Source organism: Hydractinia symbiolongicarpus, chromosome 3 (assembly GCF_029227915.1).
Source record: "Hydractinia symbiolongicarpus strain clone_291-10 chromosome 3, HSymV2.1, whole genome shotgun sequence".
Classification (NCBI taxonomy): Eukaryota; Metazoa; Cnidaria; class Hydrozoa; order Anthoathecata; family Hydractiniidae; genus Hydractinia; species Hydractinia symbiolongicarpus.
This window is the reverse complement of record NC_079877.1, coordinates 29,486,109-29,511,920: the sequence shown is the minus strand read 5'-3', so window position 1 is coordinate 29,511,920 and position 25,812 is coordinate 29,486,109. Positions and strand designations below refer to the sequence as shown.

The 25,812-nt window shown below is 32.2% G+C and overlaps 2 protein-coding genes across 3 annotated transcripts; one reads left to right on the top strand and one right to left on the bottom strand.

The window, feature by feature from the left end:
- Positions 1-75: 75 nt before the first annotated feature.
- On the bottom strand, positions 76-24,858 carry LOC130636727 (protein sel-1 homolog 3-like). 2 transcript variants are annotated; one of them, XM_057446555.1, is made up of 21 exons: positions 24,735-24,858; positions 13,429-14,076; positions 12,832-12,889; positions 12,638-12,712; positions 12,070-12,188; positions 11,358-11,523; positions 8,014-8,473; positions 7,732-7,866; positions 7,065-7,182; positions 6,514-6,578; positions 5,785-5,904; positions 5,235-5,372; positions 4,805-5,041; positions 4,250-4,371; positions 3,911-3,994; positions 3,093-3,183; positions 2,573-2,651; positions 2,337-2,434; positions 1,681-1,808; positions 540-639; positions 76-212 (listed from the first exon to the last, which is right to left on the bottom strand). In XM_057446555.1, exons 1-21 carry the CDS (start codon positions 24,841-24,843, stop codon positions 126-128), a joined length of 3,237 nt encoding a protein of 1,078 aa, XP_057302538.1. In that variant the 5' UTR covers positions 24,844-24,858; the 3' UTR covers positions 76-125. The 2 variants fall into 2 exon arrangements, with proteins under 2 accessions (XP_057302538.1, XP_057302539.1); XM_057446556.1 differs by lacking the exon at positions 24,735-24,858 and adding an exon at positions 16,171-16,546.
- On the top strand, positions 18,890-25,812 carry LOC130636729 (alpha-(1,3)-fucosyltransferase 10-like). The gene is made up of 6 exons (XM_057446558.1): positions 18,890-18,910; positions 21,059-21,142; positions 21,660-21,728; positions 22,448-22,817; positions 22,962-23,084; positions 23,321-25,812. The coding sequence occupies exons 2-6, from the start codon at positions 21,112-21,114 to the stop codon at positions 24,168-24,170; spliced, it is 1,443 nt and encodes a 480-aa protein (XP_057302541.1). The 5' UTR covers positions 18,890-18,910; positions 21,059-21,111; the 3' UTR covers positions 24,171-25,812.

The window sequence follows — 25,812 nt, the reverse complement described above, 5'->3', positions numbered from 1 at the left end:
CGTGGATTCTTTCACGGGCAACGACTAGTCTTTTAAAAAAATAATGTAAATTCAGTACCCAAGAAAAACACAAGACAGTTTTAAAGTATGTAATAAAAATGTAGCAAATTCATGAAAAAAAAAATTTAAAAATATTGTTCTGTTGCCAACTTTAACATTGTTACTATGGAAGCAAATGCAACTAACATGGCAGCACTCGAGCAGTAAACAACCTAAAATGAAATTTCCATTGAATATATATACGCAAAATAAATATTTTGATTTTCCGTTAATAACAATTGACATGCGCACGCATTCCGGTAGGTAGAGAATATAAACAACATATTACAGCAATAAAATATCACTTAAAAATAGTGAAACATTTTTTAAAAAGAGAATATAGTTAAAAATTCTATGGATAAAAATCTGCAGAACTTTTAAACAATCGCAAGTCATTACAAAAACGCTGAAAATTGTTTTGACTTATCCAATGACATTAGCGCCCACCGCCCCATCTTACCGCCCATCACCCAGCATTGCGACAGCTAGTTATCACTTACCGTTTGATTGATCTGTATAAACATTTTAATTTTGAGTTTTAACAAAGCAAGTTGACATGGATAATATCCCTCTCCGCCCTCTGTTTTCGTCTTGATGCAACTAAATTTAAATACGACAGTAATACGACAACGCCCTCTCGGTTAATAATGGTAATGGCGAGTTCTATATCTCAGTCTAGCTTACGTAAATTAAATTTTGTGTGGACTTATTTTCGCGAATGAACTCATCTTAAAAATTTTGTGTGGATAAATTTTCGCGAAGGAAGAATAACTTACAGAAAGAGGAAACAAAACAAAAATTTCTGTAAATCATTAGTTTATAACACAACACAAAAATACAAAAAATTACCGAATAAGGGGAAACGAAAAATTACGCAAACTCCCAAAAATTCGCGGAAATTCATCCACGTTAATTACCCTATTTTCTTGACAAATCAAGGTGTCAATTATTCAAAAAATCTGCTGAACAAGTTTTTTTTTGTATAAACATAACTCTATAAACATAACTCTATAAACATAACTCTATAAACATAACTCTATAAACATAATTCTATAAACATAATTCTATAAGCATAACTCTATAAACATAACTCTATGAACATAACTCTATAAACATAACTCTATGAACATAACTCTATAAACATAACTCTATAAACATAACTCTATAAACATAACTCTATGAACATAACTCTATAAACATAACTCTATAAACATAACTCTATAAACATAACTCTATAAACATAACTCTATAAACATAACTCTATGAACATAACTCTATAAACATAACTCTATAAACATAACTCTATAAACATAACTCTATAAACATAACTCTATGAACATAACTCTATAAACATAACTCTATAAACATAACTCTATAAACATAACTCTATAAACACAACTCTATAAACACAACTCTATAAACATAACTCTATAAACATAACTCTATAAACATAACTCTATAAACATAACTCTATAAACATAATTCTATAAACATAACTCTATAAACATAATTCAGCCTCAGAAAATTTGGTGAATAATAAGAAAGGAAATTGTTGATGCCATTTTAGGCGTTTCTTCTCCGTAATTTTAGCTAGCGCGAAAGATTAGTGCAAGAAAAAGAGTTAAAAAATACGTCTTTTACCTTTCGTACAGCATGGTTGCAATAGAAGAATTTCCCGCCACTTGTGTCGTGAATGAGGTATCTTGAAATTTGACTTTCTCGTCAAGAGGGTGCCCATGTTCAACTATGTATCCAAGATTAAATAGGGCCTATAACAAAAAAGCCTTACTATCAGCTTCTCACGCTCGTAAAATTTATTCAAAATGAGAAGAATTTTCATGAGAATTGGAAAATGAAGGTAAGTAAGCGCACTCATATTTCTTCATGCCCAGAAGTCTTCATAAAGAACACAAGTATACTTAAAAAATACTTTAATCTTTTGGACAAAAAGCCAAACATCAAAGTTTTTGTGTTCAAGGGAGGTCTGTTAACACAATTTAAATGGAAAACATCCCCCATCACACCCCTCCCAGCTACTGTTGACTTCCTTATTAAAGACCTAAGAATAAAAATTTAACTATTCTAATTTATTAGCACCCCCCCCCCCCCCTCCCCCCCCCTGAAACTATCAATTTGACGAAAATTACAACCCAACCACCATTCGTCAATACATCCCCACCTTTCAAATAGGCTACAGAGAATAGAAATAAAAGAACATTTCAGCGTGACTTCAGTGGTAGTAAAGTGGAAATAGTATACTGCGTACTAAGTTATTTTACCTTCTCATAAAACCTCACCTCAGGGTTGCTATCTTTCTCAACTGATCTTGCATAATAATGACTTGCTTTTCTTTTGTTTTCTTTCAACCAATTGTGATGTCCCAGTTCGACTAATGCTGAAAGATTTGCTTGCATTAGTTTCTTGCATAAGAGCTCTTAAGAACCACAAAACACAAAACCAGTTTTCATTGCTATCACATATTACATGTTCAGATCGTTTTGGAATTAAAAGAAACTACATATTTCATACTCACACAAACTCCAACCAAGTTCAGCTGTCATATTGTAAAAATAAAAAGAGTCGCTTCTGTTGATGGCCATAGATGCTTCACTCTTAAAAATAAAAAATACTTAAGGTTGATCGAATTTTTTTATTATGCGTAGACCTCAACCAGCTAGTATGGACTAAACAGTTCTTATTCAAGTTATAATTGTCTACTTATATCATTTAAATCGCATTTTTGTATGCTTGCTTGCTTGAATTTATCCATCTTAACGTACAAGAAGACATTAAGTAGTGAGTCAGGGCCCCTCGAATTATTACACTAATACTTCAAGTCTTGAAATACATTTACATTTTTTTAACTTCGGAACATCCATTACAACAAAGACCCATAGCTGTTGTATCGTAAAGGGAAACAAGATTGGTCAGCCTGGTACCGGAAGACAAGAATCTATTGCATTGTATAGCAAGACAAGAAAGTGTTGCATGATACTACAAGACACTGTAATGCAAAATTAAGCAAGACCAAGGAGAAAAATCTTTCTACTCACCTGATATTCTCTTAAAAGAAGAGCAGTATTATATCCAGCTAGTTGAATACCAGCTTCTGCTGCTTGCACGTGATTGACCAACGATTTATACCTAAAACATAGATGAAAACATAAATTTTTTCACGTGCTACATAAATGTTCACTTGACCAGTAACACAGATTTCTTTCAAAAACACAAACGCCTTTTAAGTGGAATCTGCTTGTAAGAAACCAAATTCTTAAGCATTCTCCTTTGCCCATGTATAGCAAGAATGCTTGACTAGTTCTCTTTAGATAATTTTTAGGCACGGAGCAGTAATTAGGACAAGGATTTATTCTTTAGGTTTAATTTAGTGACGAAAGGATGAAGAAACTCGGTCCCAGTTAGCGAAAGTCTTACTTCTTAAAGGTCTCACTTAAAGGGGCTACGAACCAGTTAAAGTGCTCACATTCCGTATATTCCGCGCACATATTAAAAACCCGGCAAACGCGCTTTGCGCAATGAACAGATCAGCGCACTTTGCTCGCTGGTTCAATTTTTTTTTTCGAAAAGTATACTACAAAGAAATATTTCAGCAAGACTCATTCTGCATGAAAACATGACCAAGGTTGGAGAAGATAAAAATTCTAGATATATCGATATGTTCGAGTCTGTAAATTACATACATGCCGGAAAAATAGCCATTTTTTGTTTTTCGCCCCGAAAACCAACAGCCGTTTTGTAGCCCCTTTAATGCGACTATGCTACATTTCTTTTAGCAGGCCAGAAAGACCGGATCTGTGTTAAATTCACAATAATCAGAATGTATAACAAGGACTGATTTCCACGGAGCACTCACCAGTTTCCATTGTTGTAAGAATCAATTGCTTTTCTCATGAACAAACCAACATCGCTCAACTGCTCAGCAACAAAGCGATAATATCTAAAAGTAAATTAATCTGTGAAAACGACAATGACAAAAGCTACGACAAAAAAACAACAGCAACGACGAAGAAACAAAGTCCACGACAATGACAAAACAATGAAAACAACGACGACAAAAGCAACGACGATAAAACAAAAACAGCAACAATAGACTATGAAGAAAGTAACGATGATAAAAAAACATAAGCAACGCCGACGAAAAGAATCAACGGTAACGACAACAACGACGACGACAAAAATAACAACAACTTACTGTGAAGCTAAGCCGACATCTCTAGGGACCACGCTTCCATCCATTAAATAATCAGCCACTCTTATACAAGCATTTGTTTGACCTTTCAATGCTGCTTTCTTAAACATTTCGAAAGCACCAAGCTAAGATAGAAAACAGAATCTCAAGAATAACCCCGGACATAATTTATTGAAAAAGAGCGCCAAATTTCGAAATATTAACTGCAAGCAATCGAGAACGCCATTCTATCTAGGTCACACGCACTTTGAACGTGTCAATGCTCACAGCGCACTTAGGATCGTAGCTGATTTCATTTTGTTCGTCGATTTCAAAATTTTAAACAGTACTAATTTTGTTGGCGTCAGCAGTTTTGGGCCGTGAAACGGATTGTTCCATAATGCAGACATTGCGGAAAGTGCAGCTAGCGCATTTTTAAGGTCATTTATCTAGCCCACAGTCTTGGCGAAGTAGGTGTTTTGCATTCTACTTGCTGCAGACTACTGAACAACTGATGCTGTTATTTCAAAAAATAACCAAAACAAATTAAACTTTGAACTAAAATTCGTCCAAACATACCTTATCTGGTGGATCACCTGTTCGTAATCCACCTTCAAGTAAGAAAGCATAATTATTCATTCCTTCTAAACTCCCCAAATCAGCCGACTTCTTCCAAAAATATGCTGCTCCGCTTCGATTTTTGTTATACAACATTTCGAAATAACCTAAGCTGTTGAAAGCTGCTGATGAATTCATTTCGGCTGCTCTGTGAAAATATTCGAACGCTTTTGTAACGTTCTTTTCGACGTCCAAACCCTAAAAAACACATCCATGAGTAATATGCACAGAAGAAACATAAAATAATTCGTTACAAGCATCAAGTGTGTAATCACAAAAAAACGCTAAATCTGTGATTGTAATATTGCATTATCGCATTTTAAAGAAGTTTTTAAAAATTAAATGAACAACATAATGACACTCTTCACAAACGGCAAAACGTTTTACATACCTTGAGATTAATGACACCCAGGTTATAAATAGCATTCGCATCTCCTAACACAGCACCTTGTTCATACATCTCCACCGCTAGTGCTCGATTCGCATCTACGCCTTGTTTACCATAGAAAAACATTTCCGCTATCTTCGTCTAAACAAATATAAAAGTTAACAAATGCAAATATAAAAAAAGAATTATCCGTAATAGATTTAAAAAAGGAATAGCTAACGTCTTGTAGAACACGACGCATATAATGGCGGTTTTAATCATTCATACAGGTTATCTATACGGGATGCCCAGGAAATTATAAAACAGTTGAATTTAAAAGGTCACAATTCGATCCTATATCTTTCTCACAAAATAAGAAAACTTAAGACTGTCGTTTTCCAGTTTTACCCCTCAGTTACAATTGAAGAGAAAAAAAGGAAAGATTTTGAAATAATCTTTTTAGGTATCTGCTTTTGATCTTCTTTATATCTAGTTACGTATTTAGTTATATTTGAGTAACATTAAAACCAGATGGCTACGGTCTTTTTTTTATAGTTTGAGTCAAACTACCTACCCTTGCATCAGAAGAACCCATCTTTGCTTGTTGTGATAACCATTTGAATAAATCAGAATCCGATCCTCTCACATCCCGAAACAAATGAGCTTGATCCAACCTAATCATCTCGGATTGAGTCTATTGAAGTCAAAATCAATAAAACAATAATGTAAAATTTAGTCACTGCCCAAATTATAAGACATTAATGTATTTTGATTTTTTTCACTAATTGTAATCGCTTAACCAAAATGTTATAAGATAGATACATTAATAAAAACATTTTTGCCAAATTTATTTATGCGATGTCTTTGATCGTAGCACAACTTAACCTGCTTGGGTAGGCTATATACTCTTTCCTCGATTACTACCCTAGGACCAGAAAGTACAAATTTGAATTCTAAAATTGCCATTACTAGACAAAATGCGAAATGTAATTCTTCAAATTCTACCAACTTGTATTGAAAATAAAATTCCACGAAACTTTTATTTATTGGTCTTTTTTTTCACTTTGCAGATATGAGGAATAACTTTGATGTCAGCGGTTACATTGCAAAAAGCTATTTATTCACAAAAAAAGAACCGTTTTGGTCAAAACACTCATCCTTACAAAGGCATTTAGATTTATTGTTTGCCATGTACCATTGCTGAAGACCACGAATGAAGTTAACCCGTCATACATACAACCATGAAGGTTGACACAACACAAGAAACAGTTTGATCAGTAGTAACTACATTAAAAATTCTTACATGAACTTTATGGTTTTCTTGCTCAAATGCTTTCTTGGAAGTAACTGCTGCCTGTCGCAAATAACCTAAAATAAATAGTAATTAATGACACATTTGTTTCTCTGCAAATAAAACATATAGTAAGTCAAATAGACGTCGCAGTGTTACACTGTACCATACAAGAAAATATTAACTATTTATTGGATTAACTATTAACACTATTTTGTACCTTTAGGATCTTACCAGGAAGAACCTTAAAAAAAACACACTAAAACCTTCCAAAAACTTACGAAATTCACTATTCTGCTGAAATGGCTATTAACACTATTTATGTAATTTCAAGATCTTACCAAAGATAAAATACTCACACCAACCCCTTCCTCACAAAAAAAATTGTTCTTACATTCATTGCAGTAAATGTAACATTTTTTTATTTCTTCTTAGTATAACTGCATATGTAAGCAACCAGTGTTTTTTTTTTATATTTACAAGATATCTCAGAGACAATAATGCAGGCTGAACAACAATTTTACTGTTGGTACTAACTGCATATTATACATATAAAAAATTACCAGTCATAACATCGACATCTTTCGGTGTATCGTCTACACCAAGCTGGTATCTGTATGCAAGCGCAAGCTGTGATAATGCATTGTTTTTCTGACTGGATAATAAATGGTAATATACAGCCTAAATGAATATTTAGGACAATTTTTACTTTTCCTAAAGGATGAAAAATATGTCGGTTAACTCTTTTCTATAAAAATATTATCTGCAACTGTCACTTAATTGTGTCATCTCCAACAAGTCATCATTTCGAAATCATAATGTCAATATATTTTTATCTTATCTTATCCATAGCTCTTCAGGAGATACATAATCCCCTTTTCCCTGGAATAGAGGAGATCCCCAATACGGTTAAAAATGCATAATGTGTAGAAACATCATCATTTTACCACCCTTATATAATATAAACAGTCGTTATTAATCATTTTGTTAAATCTATAATCACATTTATTTTCTTTCTAGCTAAAGTTTTTGGAGGGCTCCTTAGAAAAACATCAGGTCTTTATGGTATTTAGGCAAGGCTAAAATTGCCCAATTTTTTAAATTTGCAACATAATAAATATTTAATCTACAAATTACTTTTAATACGTTTCCTTTTATGAAGGAATAATGCATATTTATTTCTAAAGCACAACTGTGGAAAGTTTTAAAATATTATATGTGTCCACTTACTTTTCTTGCATCCCTTTTTATTCCTAATCCATACGCATTCATTGTAGCTGACAGAAAATAACCATTGACATATCCTAGACAGCCAGATAACTCTAGTAATCGTAAAGCCATAGACTTTGACAACGAGGCTTTCATCTAAACCAAAAAAAGAGAAAAAAATTTATGAAAACAGTAAAAAACAGTAGACTCAAAGAAATTAGGACAAATGTATAATTTAATGAAAGTTTCGACAATGTGTGGTGTTCTGTGTGGAATAAAAATAAAATAATAAATTTAACATACAATTTCCTTTATTCCAGCATCATAAACCATTTTTGCAAACAACTTCAGGGACGTTGCATTTTTCCTGTTTGAGTTATAAACTGATTTCAAGTAAGAAATCATTTTAGGCTGCACGTTTTTTCTCAAACTTTCCTTGATTATAGGGCAGGTTTCTTTTCTTTTAGTGGTAGCAGTCCAATATCCTTGCAGTTTGCAATGTGAGTTCCAATGAGGAATTCGAAGTATATACTGGGACGAGACTGCTCGCCACAGTGAACAGGTATGGAAAGTTTTTTCCAAGTTGTAATAACCCAGTTTATTAAGCTCCATATTCATGTATTTTTGAATGTGATGAAGTGGCAAAACTTGATTGCGATAAAATTTCAGATCACTGAGATAACCAGTAAACCCATTTGAGCCGGAGTATCCACCAGTAGCCCATATACCATCTGTAACATTGACATTGAAACTAACGTGAGAACTATAATAACAAAAAACATTTTAAATGTATCATCATGCTACTTTTTAAGATGAGTATGTTATCCGTTTTACAAATAAGGAATCTACTTTACTTGTTTATTGATAATTTCAACCCTTTTTACACCAGGCAGTTTTGTACAAATTACCAGTACAAAAAGTGAGTGTTTTATAAGTTTATGACATGCTGGTGAAGACTATTAGGCCATTTATATTCGAAAGATTGTTGATCTATATTTCATAGAGACTTTAGGATCCTAATTTTACTTTTCCCAGTCTTAATGTTTCGGAATTTGTATTGACCTTGCTAAGTGGAATTTGGCTTAAAAGCATTTCTTATTTGCCAATAAACTCTGCCGCTGGACTGCTAAAGAAAAAAAATTTTTTTATGAGAGAGTATTTTATCCAGTGACATCACTGGCGGTGCTTGATGATGACCAAACTTTTAAATATAGATGACCTAATATAAATCAAACACGTGAAGGATAATAAACATTTTTTGTTTGTTAAACCGAGAAACCGAGAAACTTCAATGAAACTCTTCGCATCTCGTTAATAAAAGCAACATCTGAGAATAAAAAGACGATATTAACAGGAGATTTCAACATCAATTATCAAAAAGATAATGAGAACAATGAATTAAAATCAATCTTCACGCTTTTCAAATTTAAGCAGATGATTAAAACGGCAACAAGAATAACAGATAAATAATGTGAATCATGAATAGACTTGGTTTTTACAAATGCCCCATTTAACATTACAAAACATGACGTTTACGGGATCAGCTTTAGTGATCATGATTTAATTGGTTTCAATCGAAAGGAAAACAGAGTAAAAACGAACCCAAAGACGGTTCGCTACAGAAATTACAAAAATTATGACAATTCTAAATTAAAACAAGACCTCAAAGAAACTGATTGGTCGTTGGTGTATAACTCACACTCCGTTTCAGAATCTCTTCAGGCGTTTAATCAAATCTTGACTGAAAGCCTTAACAAACACGTCCCTTATGCTACAAAAAGGGCGAATGCCAACATATGAAGTTAACAGACACATGAAGGCTGACACATGAAGTTAAAAACGAAATGGACTATCGAGATGTACTCCAGAAAAAGTTTCGAAAATAGAAAAAAACTGTAAACCATGGGACCTATAAATGCCAACGAATAAAAAGGCGAAACACACGTATAACACAAACCTACTAAAAGAAAACATACACAATTCAACATTATTTTGGAAAACGCTGAAAAAGATTTTCCTGACAAAGTCAAAAACGAAGCAAACAAATACGTTATTTAAAGTCGACTAGGAACAAATCTCCGACAAAAAAGCTATAGCTGAAGGTTTTGTTCGTTTCTTCTCCAATGTCACTACAAAGCTACTCAAAACTCTCCATCCTATAAAGAACTTTGTATGGAACAAACCACCAAGAGTACCAATTCGAACTACTCAAAAAATTTCAGTTTGCTCTGTTACACCATATCAAATCTGCAAATACTTGAAAAAATTAAACCGTAAAAAGGCATCGGGTATAGACGATCTTCCACCAAATCTTCTAAAAGATGCAGCAGACGAAATTTCGAAACCTGTAGCTTTTATTATCAATAGATCATTGTCAACTGGCATCGTTCCAACAGGCTGGAAGATTTCAAAAATTACTCCACTTCACAAATCGGAATCAAAATCAGACTTTACCAACTACCAGCCAATTTCCGTATTGCCATGTCTGTCCAAAATACTTAAACGTGTTGTACATCACCAACTCTTAAACTATATTGAAAACAACATTTGCTGCAAAAAAGTCATTTTGGTTTCCACCAGCACAGATCAACGGAATTAGCCTGTAACATCTTGGTTGATAATATTGGTAAAAACATTGACAATGGCTACCTAACAGGGGTGACTTACATTGATTTAAGTAAGGCATTCGACACGGTTAGTCAATCGTTCCTTCTATCCAAACGACTTGTCCCTAAACCTCAAAAAAGGCAAAACAGAAACAATGATATTTGGAACGCAAGCTCGTATTAAAAAGGCTGCACCACTAAACGTAAGAGTCACGGATCCAAGTATTTGGGAGTCAATCTTGATTCAACAATAACCTTAAAAGAAGATTTTAACTTGATATACAAAAAACTTAGTTCCTGATTACAACTGCTGTCAACAGTACGTCTGAACTTGACTGTAGAAGCAGCCAAAATGATTTACGCAACTATTGTTGTTCCAGTGCTACTACAGTACTTATTGTGGGACTGTGAACCTTAATCTGTCGAGAACGTCAATAGAAAAACTCGATCAAATACACAGCCATGCTGTTACCGAAATCACTGGGAACAAAAGTCAACAAGAAATCATCACTCCGATCATGACATCAATCAAACGTCACGCTTGTAAAATTGTCAGACGATCAATTATAACGAAACTTCCATCGCCTATGGACAATTACTTTGAACTGATGTCACACTCCAAAACAACGAGAAATAATAAACACTCAATAAAGTTATCGAAGGTGAAAACTAAGAAAGCACAAAGTGTTTTTTTCTATCAAGGTGCACATATTTAAAATAGTTTGTCAAAACACATCCGTTACAAAAATAATGAGAATATGTTTTAAAGAAATTAGATAATTTTAGCTGTTAACTCCTTAACTTTTATCTTTAATTTCTAACTAGTTTCCAGTTTGGTTTGGAAAATATATGGTATTATACTAATTTCTATCATGTATTTTTGCTTTAAAAATTATTATTTTATTCTTTCTTTGACAGGACTCGTTTGGAAAGCAGTTATTTTACACTTGTAAATATATATGTAAACATTATGTATATAAACTGAAACAACCTATCCTGTATAAATATTTTATAAATAAATAAATAATAAAGTATTCTTACACATGATGGTAATGCTTGAGTGTCGTGCCATACATGATATATAAATCTGCTATATTTATGTCCACAGTTAAAACCATGTGAATCCATGTCTTTAACGGAAACAAATCAATGGATGTGAAAGCATGTCCCTTTCCATCAACAGTCTGAAACTGTACATGAATCTTTCCTGCAAAATAAATATTGTTAATATTTTCACATGTGCATTTCCATGTTACATATGTATTTATCAATGTACCATATTTCCATTAAAAGGCAATGCCTAAAGGTATTAAATTTCATGGGCACATGAGGACCCATTTTGTGAAATACAACAAAATAGAACATGCTATAGCTTGGAAGGTTTAGAAGGAACTATGGCAAAATTTTAACACTGGAAGTACATGAAAAAAGGCTATGCTAATCTCAACTGCAAGGTAGTAAAGATCATTTTACTAGCTCACGACTTGGATTAGTACAGCATTAACACAGCAATCTCAAATCTGCGTAATCTTAACTTTAAGTAGCCAACCCTGCTCATGGGTACTTAATTTCACAAATTTCATTAAAAACACAAAATAGTGAGTTTTTTCCCAAATTTAACCACTTTAGCTTAGATCACAATTCAATCTTTTTTACCTAAATGTTTTTCAATACCAAAAATTGGTAAAATTGTTCTCTATTGATTAGGTGAAAACTCCACATTAATCGATTATTAAACAGTAGACAAACTTACTTTCATTGTTAAGAAGTATCAAAGGTGAAAAGAAATGAGTCGAGTTACGATGCTGAACAATCATACACAAACCAGCTGTGCAATCCTTTAAAAAGAATGCCCAAAAAGACAGCGTAAATCTAAAAAGAAAACACACATTAACATCATAATCTTGCAGATGTTGTGTTTAGTTATTATGTTTATCAGACGATAGAATGTTTGAATATTTGTTATACACGAAGACCATGATTTTATCATGGTTCGTGTGCACCACGCTCGTTACACGAACACAATGTTAACAAACCTTTTCACAGTACTGTACATTCTTCAATAAGAAAAAAAGATTTATTTAAAAAAATAAGGAATTTTAGGCAGCATTCTAAGTACTTTAACAGGAAGTTTACTTTTATTTTAAAGACAAATACGAAAACAAGAAGAAAACAAATTTGTGCTTGTGCTATGAATTATTATTTTACTGTTTTTTAAATTTTTAAACAGTATAGCATTCAGCAGTATGAATGCTATTATGGCAAAAAATAAATAAAAGTCTCTTAAAAGCAGATTTTACGGCTTATTTTTTCATAAATACCTTGCTGAAGGATTTAAAAATCTTTCCTTTATGTGTGGCAAGATATGCCCTGGCCAATTGAACTCTTCCATTTTCCTGCAAAAAATGTAAAAAATGCTGGTTTACCCTTAAAATGAACTAATCAAGTTATATAAAAGGAATGAGAGGGTTAAAATAACAGTATATAACATTTTATAAATTTATAGTGAACATACCTGACATAGCCACCTTCATTACCAGGAAAAGGCAAGATGGATGAAAACACTGATGTATCTATAAGTAAAGTTTTCACTTTCCAAATCTAAAATTTCTGTACTCCTGGTGAAAATGCTTTGCTCAATTAAACAGCCTCTTGCACATTTAATCAAAAAAAGTATGAATGTATGGTTCACCTCTTGACAATAAGAAATATAACAAAGGAGTTATGTGAATATGTGTGAATTTCAATTTCAGCAGTCTTTATTTTATGTCTTCTATACATAAAATCCTTCAATAATGGCATAAATTGAAAAACAATATGTCATCAAATTCTTTTTGTAAAATTTGTGAAAATTTCACAAAATATTACGACTTGCTAACTTCGCAAAAATTAGTTCTTGCAAATATTAATTTCCCCAAAGGTAGTAACATATGTTTTTCTCATAAAAAAACAGGCATTATATAGATTAATATATTTGTTAAAAGAGCAAATTAGCTATGAAATGTTTTAAATGATGTTTGCAAGTGTTCAGTAAACCACTAGAAGAACCTGGAGATACTTGTATGTGGAACATTTCAACAATGTGTAATCAAATATATAAACACATATATACCTGCTAATAATGAACATTTAGGAATATATTTCCATTTTAATTTTTTCTGTATGTGTAACAACCAGCTTTGACAATATGTAGGGCGATCTTTACGAAGCCATGGTGAAGGCAGGGATACTTCAAGACTATCTGTTGCTACAACATATGGATCGTTGTTATAATTAGCTACAGCCAAAACTGATATTTCGATATTTTTTACAAAAAAATTGGTCGGTCTTTCTATGTTTTGATAATCATAATAAACAATGTCTTCTGGTAATTCTATTTGATGTATAATCGTGTTTTTGTGCTCGGTTAGCAATGTACTTTCAGAAAAAGTTTGAATATGATCAAATGCATCTTTGTACGAGCATGTAATTTTGAGTTGACGAGACATGACAGATGTGTATGTGACAGAAAATTCTACATTTTTGTCGAATATAATCAATGGACTTGTTTTAATTTCAACTAAATCAATGTCGTTGGAAAGTTTTTCACTTGAAGGTAGTGAAAAATAGTCACTTGTTGAGTATGCAGAATCAATTTCTTCATTATTCGACACAAAAACAGGATTTTGATGATCCACATCCGACATAAACACAGATAATGGAAAGAGAGTTACAAGCAAAAGTATAAACCAAGCCATCAGATCTTTAACTTGTTTCCGTGCTAAAAAATTTAAATTAGATTGACTTTAAATGGTACTAAACTAAAAGTTTAGCACATGTTAATTGGGGTTATAGAAGGAAAGGTGTGTCTCCATTGACTCCTAGTATAAGGTCTGGCTCACTAGTGTTTTGTCATTCTGCATTATTAATTTTACAAGTGTGTTGGTGACCTATGACTAATAGTAAACACTATATTAATTTAACCAAAACAATAGACTGCCCTAAGCTTGGTACTTAAGGCCATAGGTCCATACCAAAACAGGGGGTATAAATATGGAGTAAAACACAGTAAGCCTCTTGTTCTTGAACAGTTCAGATGTTTGCCCACCCACCCTCCCTGATTAATGTACTAATTAGTTCTGTTTTGTTTTCTTCTATATTCGACACACTAACACAACATTGGTGATGGCATGACGACAATAATAATCTGGTATACGTTATATCTCGCATTTCTATGGACACGTAAATACGACGTTGGTGATGGAATGAGGACAAGAACAACCTGACACAATTTCTACGTATTCATTGATGTGGATGGTGACTTGATGCGCGGCGCAGCGTGGCGCTGTCTGATGGTCGATGTTTGATTTAGCTTCAAGGTTTCCTTGCAGAGGGGCTACGTTTCATTTGGCTGATAGACCCCACCAAGGTTTTAGTCCAGAGGCATAATCAACCATCTCTGTGCCATTTTCTTTCTTATATTTCCATTAATTCTGGTAGGGGTGCTGGTCTTTCTGAGTTATTCTATTTAAGCTTAGACTTGTATGTTCTTTACAATGATAGGGTTAAGTAAGTTTTTGTGTAGAGCGTGTCAGTTCATGTCAGTCTGTTATATTGAGACAAACGTGTAATTGTCATTAACTGTCATGTACTGTCAAAAGTCTGTTGTCAAAATGTCAAAAGAAGCCAGTGGCCATATGGTGCAGGAAAAAGAAGCCTGTGGGCCAACTGTTACGATAAACACTCACCATAGTAAGAAATATGTGTCAAGTGTCATAAGTCCGTTGTCAAAATGTCTAAAAGAAGTCAGCGGCCATATGGTGCAGTAAAATGAAGCCTGTGTGCCAACTGTTACGATAAACACTCACCATAATAGACATGTAGTGTCAAGAGTCCGTTGTCTAAGGCATGTAGTGTCAATTGTCTTGTCTGTTACAATGTCAGTAATTTGTCAATTGTCCTGTTACAATGTCAGTAATTTGTCAATTGTCTTTACAATGTCAGTAATTTATTTCAGTACTTAATTTCTAACAAGCCCTAGCACCTCAACCCATACCCCAAATATAACTGCAAACTATTTAAGAATACATTTTCTACCACTACTTTGTGTTGTTTTCACTTCTGAACCATACCAATTAATTGCCACTATTAGTGTCGCATACACACACAAGACGACACTATTGGTTAGGCTCAAACAGACAAAAATAGATATAAAAACATGAAAACAAAACAAAATATCTTACTAAACCACTTTTACTAAACCACCATCAAACAACATAACACACAAGCTATACACACATACTAACTAACAACACACCCATGAATCCACTATATACTACAAATGTAAAACGCAACAAAACTAATAATACAAAAAACAAAAGAACTTTACAAGTAACACAATGGTCCATTAACAGACATAAGAACAGAGGAACAAGACGACAATAACATACATTAAAATACTAACATGTAACATAAAGTTAATGACGTGTAACATTTAACACAAAACTTAAGGCTATGAACACACAACAGAAATAAAACTATGCACACAATATAAACACTATCTTCAGGGATGCCTATACGCTGGCATTGCTTTGCCTCAGCAGCAGCAACAGCCACTTTTAGCATCATCATGGCTTAGTGCCTTTTTCATAACCAACTACAATTACTCCCATAAAGAGTAAAATGTAAAGATTTCTCCAATAGCCCAAAACACAAAGCCATCACCCAAAATCTAAATCAAGGGATTCCATAGTTCCAGAAAATTAACAACAATTCAGACTTTTTCTCATCATGATTTTAATACCTCTTATTTTATTTTTGGGTATGGTACAAAGTTTAACTTGAGGCATGTGTTAATATAACGAATAAGTTCTACCTGCAAGGCTAATCATTCCTATCAAATACATAAGCAATTCTCATTTTCTTTGTTCCATCCATTGCGCATGCCAAAAATTACCAAAGATCTCAAATTTTACCAATTTTACTAATATGATATTTGTTTATATCACAGACCTGAACATGTGCGTACATGTTTAAAAATTTATTGTTAAAGTTTTATGACAATGAAAATCACTAATGCATTAATCATAATTTGTTAAATACCCCTGCATTACTAGTTTTATTTTTAGCGGATCAAGCTTGGTGACAATTTAATATTTGGAAAATTTGGAAAAATCTGTCACAAATAGGACACTTCTTAAAAAATCTGTCAAATCCATACATACAATTACAAATGATTATATATGATTACATTATAAAAAACATAATTTATATTATATAAAAAACTGCCTTTCATTTATTGACAGAACACAATTTCCAAATATATGATGCACCCCTATCCTGACCCTAGAACCTTTTTCCCATGGGTATAGCTATGCTCTTGTACATAATAAAGCAAAGTAAATTTACAAAGTATAAAATATGTGCCATAGCTAAGCAGCCAGAAACAGGATTGTATTGCATTGGCGTTAATGTCAGTTTAAAACACTGTAATTACTCTGTAAATACAGTCCAGCGCTACCATCATCATCGGCACAGGATTTGTTTACGTTCCCGTCAGACTTAGAATTTTGTCTCGATTACTTTGGTTGTTTAAGAACGAAAGCATTGTCCACGTTGTACGTTTCTCCTCTTTTAGTCCCTGCTAGTCTTAGTCAGGCAAAAGCAAGCAATTTTTGCTTTTGAATTTACTTGTATGTTACACATTTGCTTTTGAATATTCATAGTAGCTAGCTAGCTAGCTAGTGACTTTAAGTTCTACCACGTTTTACATATAGAGGGGCAATGTGGAACGATGGATGACCACTCAACTCAAGTGGGAGGTTCTTGAGTATAAACTCCTGTTTTATTAGAATTCAAAAACTCAAAATTTAGACAATCGATTATTAGGAAGTTATGGACTAAAGCTGTAACATGTTGAGAGTTAAGCCTGTACTCTACTGACTGTCCACTGTTTGCAAGTGTTTAATCACGCAAAAAAGTTAAATCAAAATTTGACTAATGACCAGTCTCTGGGATAAGGTAGCTAGCTACTGATATGGAAACATTTCCGTATAATGAAACTTGAAAAAAGGAGAAGCAGTTATTGTTTTTTGTAAAACAGAAATTGTTTCTGACTTTAGAAACTGTTTTTAGAGAACTATTATGTACTGTTTACACTATTATGTACTGTTTCCGTTATTATGTTTTATACGTTTGGTTCATCCTACTTATCATTGTATATATATATCTTTAGATTATAACATTGCAAACATATTATAAACATATTGTGAAGCAAATGGTCTCCATGCCTATCTATGTTATAATCTTTTATTGACTGTTAATGCTGATTGGATTTAAACATTATTGCTGCCAATTGACATTGGATAGATTTATTTACACTATTTTTGTACAACCACAACACAGAGCCGACTATGCCATCTTTAATATGTTGGTAACTTTGATTAGAACCCCAGTAGTAAGCAATAACCCCTGAAGTACACCCCAATTCACATAATATTTTTAAGTTTATTGGTAGGACTTTCTATTAGTCAAAAGATTATAATGAAGAAACCCAAATTAGCTTGTGGAATTTTATAGTAAGTAGAGACTGTTTACTAAACAGACTGTTTATTAAACAACTTTTTTTAACGTTTTTTAAAACTTAAATTAAAAGAAGTATTAAATGTTTATTTTTTTGACATCATTTTTATCAGCCCTTTTAATACCTGTCCACAAAAAAATGCTCCTACTTTTTTCCCTCTTACCTGCTCTGTGGATAATAGAAATGAACATGTTTGCTAATATGAAATGTAAAATCCATACTTTTAAGATCTTTCCTAGAGCTATTTTGCAGTATTACTTTTTGAGATATTGGATTTTAAAGTTGCATGATGGAGATGTCATGAACAGGGTAGATATTGATGCAACTTTGGACTTTATTACCATTCATTAAAATAGGCCAGGAAGTGTCTGTGGTAGTGTCTATATCGCCCTCTCATTAATCGTCGCTTTTAGGAAAATATTTTTTCGGCAGTTTTCGACTCTATTGTCCGAAACTAAGCAAAAAATTTAACAATTTTTTTTTCACAATAGGTTACATTTACATAATTTATAAGAGAGGTGTAATAAAATTTTAAATTTTTTTTCCTGTGTGCTTGTTTAAAAAAAGAAGCAAGAGGTAAAGTTTCATTTTTTTTTTGCTCTTGGAAAAAAAGGCTTTCCAGTGAAGAAATTGATAAACTTAAGGACATGTTCAAAAAACATAGGCAGGATTTTGTAACAGTGAAGTTTCCATACTTGTAGTTTGTGTACACTATGAGATATATGATATAGCTTTACAAACTTTTATGAAGCAAGAAAAATGATAAATCTGTAACAGAAAACATATTTAAAATGTTAGGTATTTATCTGAAGATTTTAATTGTTTATTTTTTCATTTGGAACATAAATCAATAAAGCAATAAATCAATAAACAGTTTCAACATGCTACAACATAAAATAATTTTTTATTAGATTTTAACACCAAAAAAATGATATATATATACTAAAATAAAGTTACCCATTAAAGACATGCTACTTTATTGATTTAATGAAGAAATGGTTCTAGAAAATCATCCTGTTAAGAAATTAACTAGGTAAGCTTTAGAAAAGGTTTCTAAGAATAAATATTATGTGTTAAATTAATAATTAATAAACATTATGTGTAATTGATAAAAATGTAACCTTGATTGTATTCTCAGTTACTTATTTATCTATATATTGATACAGATGAAAATTTGGGGGAATCTTCTTTCTTACTAAGTTGCTGAACCTAAAATACAACCCTGGGTGTTGTGATAAAAAAGTAACATGACTTAAGGAATATAATTAAAATATGTTTTTTACCTTTATGACAAATAATAATTTATTAAAACATGTAAAAAAAATTACCCTACATGTTATGTTTTTATCCCTAATTTGAATGAAATTCACTTAAAATAATTATTAAAATGTAATTTTCATATAAATTACTAATCAAATTATGACTAATTATTAGATTCTAAATCCAAATTTTAAGTCCAAAAAGTAACACACTCATATATTGCCCTTGTTACTTGATTATCACATATCTTTCTGGGAATAGTGTTACTTTTCTTGTCTGATGCTATTTTTAGCTTCGAATAGGATCAAAGCAACCAGTTTTGGATTTTATAGGGCTACAAATCATCTCAAAACAACAAAAGAGATGTTTAAGTAAAAAAGTTACTTTTTATCAATTTCCTTGCATATTGAAGAAAAAAATAGTGATAAGGAAGAAGAACTACTTTGTTCATCACTAACATACTGCCTGGCAGTGAGTGGGATTCGATCCGCGGTCCCCAGAACTGGGAGCCGCAGACGAACCCACTACACTATGTGTGCCAATATGTTAGTGATGAACTCAGATAGTTTATCTGGATGGTGTGTATACATACGTAAATATTTATCCCAGCACATCCGTATTTCATTCTCAACATTCACTCAAGCATTCTCTGTTGAGAATGAAATACGGATGTGCTATGATAAATATTCACCTATATAAAAAAATAGTGTATCAGATTTGTTGCATGATTATCATTTTTTATACAAAGTTTCATGGAAATCAAGGAAATAATTTTTAAGTTATAGCTGAAAGATCATACTTGGCATGTTTTGAATGTTCACATCCTTGCCTATGTTTTTTGAACATGTCCTTAACACAAATAAAATACTTAAATGAGGAAAACTGTAATAAACACCCTTTTGACTGAATAAGGGGGTTAATAGAAAACTGGGTGTAAATTAAATTTCTTGATTTTTTCGAGACTGTGTTTTGAAATAGACTTAACAGAGACTGGACATTTATTAAAACATTTATATAAGTGACCTGATAGATAATTTGGCAATTAGCAGATTTTTACACATATGTATGCATAATAATAGGTTAAAAATAGGACCAATGTTTTGTTTGTTATATGGGAAAAGAATATTAAAAATTTTCACAGGAAAAAATTAATTAGAATAGGTAAAAGCACACAAAACCCTTTAGGTCTTAAAAATTCTTTTCACTCTGATTAAAATATTTAAAAATACAGACAACTTTCCCGGAATTCTGTGGATTTATAAAGAAATGCATGATTCTTAAAATAATCAGCATATCTGATTTTCATATTATGAGCAATGAGAGAAACATGATTGGTCATTGCCAGATCAGTTTGTTACAAACGAATCCATATGCACCACATGCAGCATTACGTTAGCAACACATACACATACAGCTTATTTGAATGGCAAGTACATAGATGAAGGTTTATCATGGGACAACTGCGTATGCATTTTCAATATTGGTTTAATTTTTTATGGAATTAAATTTCTGGATTAAATTGCACTTTCGATTTGTGTGCTAAGATGATATTGCCACTGCAATTGATGTCAAACATGTTTTGTTAATTGTGTCACAATTTGCAGAAAATATTTTTGTTGAAAATTATTGCCTGGACATTTGGAAGTTTTCTCACTTAAAATTTTATCAAAAAAAAGTTTTAGTGTTTGTACTTTCTCTTTGTTTTTCAATACAACTAAAAGAGTATCTGAAGTGTGACAAATGACAAAGCCTGAAATTATTTCTTTTATTTTTATTTAACGTGCACCTGGCTTTAGAGTTTAAATGAAATTTTAATTTATTACAATATGTGGTTGTATATCATTGTATTATAACAAGCTTTTGTTGATAATGTATATTTAAAATGTGCGTAAATAACCTGGTTTTTTATTTACCTTTATAGGTACACAAGAAAATATGCATAGGAAATAAATTTATAGAAAGTAATATTTCAAGATGAAGTTATTTGCAATAACCGTATTTCTAAGTAAGTCTTAGTAGGTTTTATATTTTTTCGTCGTGGTTTTAGGAAGTTAGTTACCATACATTATTTCTGTCTTTTGACAAAGCCTCTTTAGAAGACCTAAATTTATTTACTAAAAAAACGTTGAGAGGTATATATGTGGTTTACACAGAGTTCTTGGTATGTAAATTGTAATGACACAAATCTGATTTAGATGCATCCAAAGAAGAATAGACAGCAGTATTAAATGTTGTGTTGTAACTTATTGAGTTTGTTTTCCCATTGAATTACGTTAAAATCCTGTGAAACATGCCTGAATTAAACTGTAAAATATGTGAAATTTCTTTATATCTAAGTAAAATTTCTGCACAAAATTATTTTTTTGTATTTACTAGGATGTTTGCCTGTAATATTCGCCACTGGTGATATTTTCAAGAATGATACAGCATACCCTAGTGGTACCAATTTACATGCGTACAAGAATTATTTTATATACGTAAAATTTTCCAAGAAAGTGTGTTTAAAATGCTATACATTTTAGGTTTCATTGTTGAACTTGTTTCAGAAGATGGTTCTTGTGATAAAGAAAAAGGCTGCAACTCAAATCAGGGTTGGTATATAGCAAAAAATTCTAATAATTACATAAAACCTCACAATTTGTGATGGGGAGCTATCCTAACAATATTCCTGTAAGTCAGATGATCACAAATCCAAATTGTTAGCATGTTTAACTTTGTGTAGGAATCATATGAATCAAAAGATTGAGCATTTTTTCTTCACTTGTAATTATTACACAAAAGTTTGAATGCGCAGATGTATAAAATTTTCATAAGTGACTCCAAATTTACAGGAATTGAAATTAATTCTCAGATCCAGGTAGACATCATTACATTTTAAAAAGAAACAGGAAACTTTAATTGAAATTGAATGATATATTTAGATTTAACATTAAAAAAGACGATATGGTTATTACCAGAACAGGATTTATTGTAATTTAAATCTTTTTAAATTTTTTAACAGTTGGACTGTAATATTTAACTACAGTGAAACATTTTCACTGCAATTGATTTGTGTGGTCATTTCTTCATAAAATATTGTAAAATAAGTTTGGCTACTAATAAAGGCAGCTGTGCTTACTGTATAAACTTGAAGATTTGCATGTTTCTTTCGTTTTTGATGCTGCATTCAAATAAGTTGGTCTTTTTTTTAAAAAAAGAATCAGAAAATTCTAAGCATGTTAACCCGGATCCGAGAATCTTGGAGACTTAATTTTCTCTTCGTTTGTCGTATTGATCTTGCATTTATTTTTTTTGTTTAAACTAAATATAGATCGACCCAAGATATTTGAAGGTGATCCTGTAACCAGACTAAAACATTTCAAGGATATCAACAACCTTCCACCATTAAACGATCCCCTTTACCTCATTCCTGATGGTCAGCACCCGCAAGTAATATGGTGGTACCCTGACATTTACATGCATCGTGACCACAATAAAATAAAATGCCCACTGGGAACATGTTCAGTGACAAATGATCAAAATGAGTTAAAGAATCCTTTAACACGAGGATTTATATTTTATGGAACTTCTTTTCGAGCAGATGAATTGCCATTACCTCGCTTGCCTCATCATGAATGGGCTTTGTTTCATGAAGAGTCGCCAAAAAATAATTGGATATTTTCTTCAGATGTAGGGATAAGGTACATATTAATCTTATTTTTTAAACAAATAATAAGCCGCTTTGAGCCACGTACTATTTCCATATAGGTTGATGCAGTTATCGAACCCATTTGCTGTCATTATTGTTATTTTTAAGTTGTTCAACTTTTTCATTCTCTTTATAGCTTATTTAATCACACAGCTACGTTTCGGAGAGAATCCGATTATCCGATTTCAACGCAGTTTATACGTGATCCCGATGAATGGCTTGAAAATAAATATTTTGTGAATCTGACGGAGAAGAACAGGTATGCAAGTTGCTTTGCTATTTTCCTGTTGTCTTTGCCTTTGATGTTGTTGTTATTGTTGTTGTTGTTTCTGCTTCTGCTATTGTATTTTTAAAGTGACTGTTATTTTGTTTGTTGTTGATGTTGTTGTTTTTGCCAGAATTTTATGCTTACAGAGATGTGATGTCGTATAAAGATATCTTTACCAAGTTGTTTCTCTTCTTTCTCAAATTGATACAATTTTTTTCGTCGTTCAGATTGCAAAAAGAGGAAGGACTTGCACCGGCCGTGTTTGTGCAACGTGATTGTAACCCTCCATCTGACAGAGATACTTACATTGAGGAACTTATGAAACACCTAAAAATCGATTCATTCGGTCGTTGTCTAAATAATAAAAACATGCCAAAAGAAATTGACGGTTTTCATAAGCTATCAACAGACGAGTATTATCACTTTCTAGCGAAATACAAATTTCAACTCGCTTTCGAAAATTGTGTATGTCAGGATTATATGACTGAAAAGGTATTCCGACCGCTTACCATCGGATCTGTACCGATTTATTTCGGTTCCTCAAAAATTCACGACTTTATGCCGACCAAAAAAGCTGTAATTGTCGCTACGGATTTCGCTTCACCGAAGGAATTAGCTGAGTATATAATGGAACTTAATCTTGACGATAACAAGTACAACGAATATTTAAAGCATCGTATCGAACGTAAATTCTCGAATGAAGAGTTTAAGAAATCTCTCCTGAGACAACCGTGGGTCTTACCAAGTAGGCATCACAAACCAAATTTTGGTTCATACATGTTTTCTGGTTTCTCTTGTTACGTGTGCGATCGATTACTTGAACGAAACAATCGCTTACGAGAACATCTTAAAGATCCCACAGTGCCTCCACTACCAATCAAAATTGCAAATTCCTCTCACATGGGTTGCCCTTCTCCTAAACCGATATTACCGAACAGCTCCCAAAAGTATGCAGACATTGTCTATAAATTTGGAGAAAAAGAAGCTAAGCCATTATTACGAATGCTACTGGCGAACGAAACAGATACAACGAAATGGAAAGATTATTTGCAAATAAAAACAGACAAATACCCGTGAAAAACACTAACTAACTAAACCGTAATACATCGAACCAGAGTAGTTTTTATTTATTTGTTTATTTATTTTATTTATGATTCCTAAACCTTTTTTAAAAACATGGCACTATATTTATTCCACTAATAGGGTTATTATATATTTTTATAATTTGGTATAGGCTTTTTGGGCCTTAAAAGTATAGGGAATTGGTAGCAGTTTCTTTTTAGAGAGTTTAATATGGGGTTTTAACAAATGTCTAATAACTTGTGACGTCATTAAAAGGTGAATTCAAACTTTTTGGATTTAATTAAGAAAATATAAAAATTCGAATTTGTCGCTGACACTTTCTGTCTTCCTCCCCATACCAGGTAAACGTATTGAAATATGGTGTCTTCTATCTTTATTTGGTAGAAAAGCTGATTTCTGTACATGTGGTTGGTTAAAAACATTTTACCTTGTTGACTTAAAAAGGGCTGCAATATTTTCCACATGATTTTGTAATTTAAACAAATCATTGTTATGAACTATCAGTAATTCCTATCGATGTTACAAAATACAAAATATCAAAAATGTGTAACAACTTACGGTGTTTATGTTCAATTTTTTTCTCTCTATTTTTTTTTTTCGTATAATATTTTTCTTCTTTTTTTTTCCACGTGCACTTTTGTAGACAAATCTTGTTAAAATGTTTCATGCATAGACATGGTTGTCATAGAAACGAACATGTTAATTCGACCCCATCTTTCCGACATTTGACGTACGCCGGGTTTTTTTTCTCTTTCAGGAATTTTTAATTCGATTGTGCTTATCATTTTTAAAATTTTAGTATTTAGGTATGCTTTTAATATCCATCCACTAGTGATAAGCTTTTGAGACTTTTTCGGACATTTCTTTTGTCCAAAAGTTTTCTCGAGCGATATTCTGTGTTTTTTCTTCTCTATTTGGAACAGACAGCTGATAAATGATTTTTGGATTCAAAAGATATTTTGAAGCTTGACCCAGATGCCATATCTATGTTTTTATTTTCTTGCCTAAACCAATTGATTTACATTAATCGTGTATTTTAATACTTTAAGACTAAGTAGACTGGACTGGAAAGATTTTAATAAGGTATGTCCCATAACTGGACAGATACGTTTTTTTTTGTTTTTTTTTGAAAAATCTAAATTTATAGTTTTCACGGTTTTTCTCCCAAGAATATTCAAAGTTTTCTAGGTCTGTTAAAACACCCTGATTTTTTTTACTCTTCAGGGGTGTGTCTAAGTCTCACGTTTATCATAAACATCCGTATTAAGCCGACGTCAAATATCCTATTTCCGCCTATTTAATTTCCGTCTACTTAAAACCAGGGGATAAGAACATCTTTAACACCCGCAACATGCGTTTATTAACTTGTATAGTGATTCTGAGTCTTTAACCTAAAATAAAGCTTCAGTATTTACTATCAACACAGTCGCGATGATTGTGAAGTCACTTTAAACCTGTTTAATTTGACATTAAAAGTTACGGAGGAAGGGGACGAGAGGATCACACTACAACACATCATTGAAAGGTTTTAAGTAATAGTTTTTCATCTTTTGTATCTATGAAGGAATGAGTACTGTGTTTTTAGGAAAAAAATTTTTGGCAAAACAGAATACACGCTTTTACAAATCTATTTAAA

Excerpts from the sequence above, each read along its gene's own strand:
- LOC130636729 (XM_057446558.1), top strand. The coding sequence starts at position 21,112 with ATGAAGTTATTTGCAATAACCGTATTTCTAA. Across the intron at positions 21,143-21,659 it reads TGCAATAACCGTATTTCTAA|GTTTCATTGTTGAACTTGTT; the intron begins GTAAGTCTTAGT and ends TATACATTTTAG. Across the intron at positions 23,085-23,320 it reads AATCTGACGGAGAAGAACAG|ATTGCAAAAAGAGGAAGGAC; the intron begins GTATGCAAGTTG and ends TTCGTCGTTCAG.
- LOC130636727 (XM_057446555.1), bottom strand. The coding sequence starts at position 24,843 with ATGAAACATTTTAACAAGATTTGTCTACAAAAGTGCACGTGGAAAAAA. Across the intron at positions 3,995-4,249 it reads GATGTCGGCTTAGCTTCACA|ATATTATCGCTTTGTTGCTG; the intron begins GTAAGTTGTTGT and ends ATTTACTTTTAG. Across the intron at positions 2,435-2,572 it reads TGAACTTGGTTGGAGTTTGT|CATTAGTCGAACTGGGACAT; the intron begins GTGAGTATGAAA and ends CAAATCTTTCAG.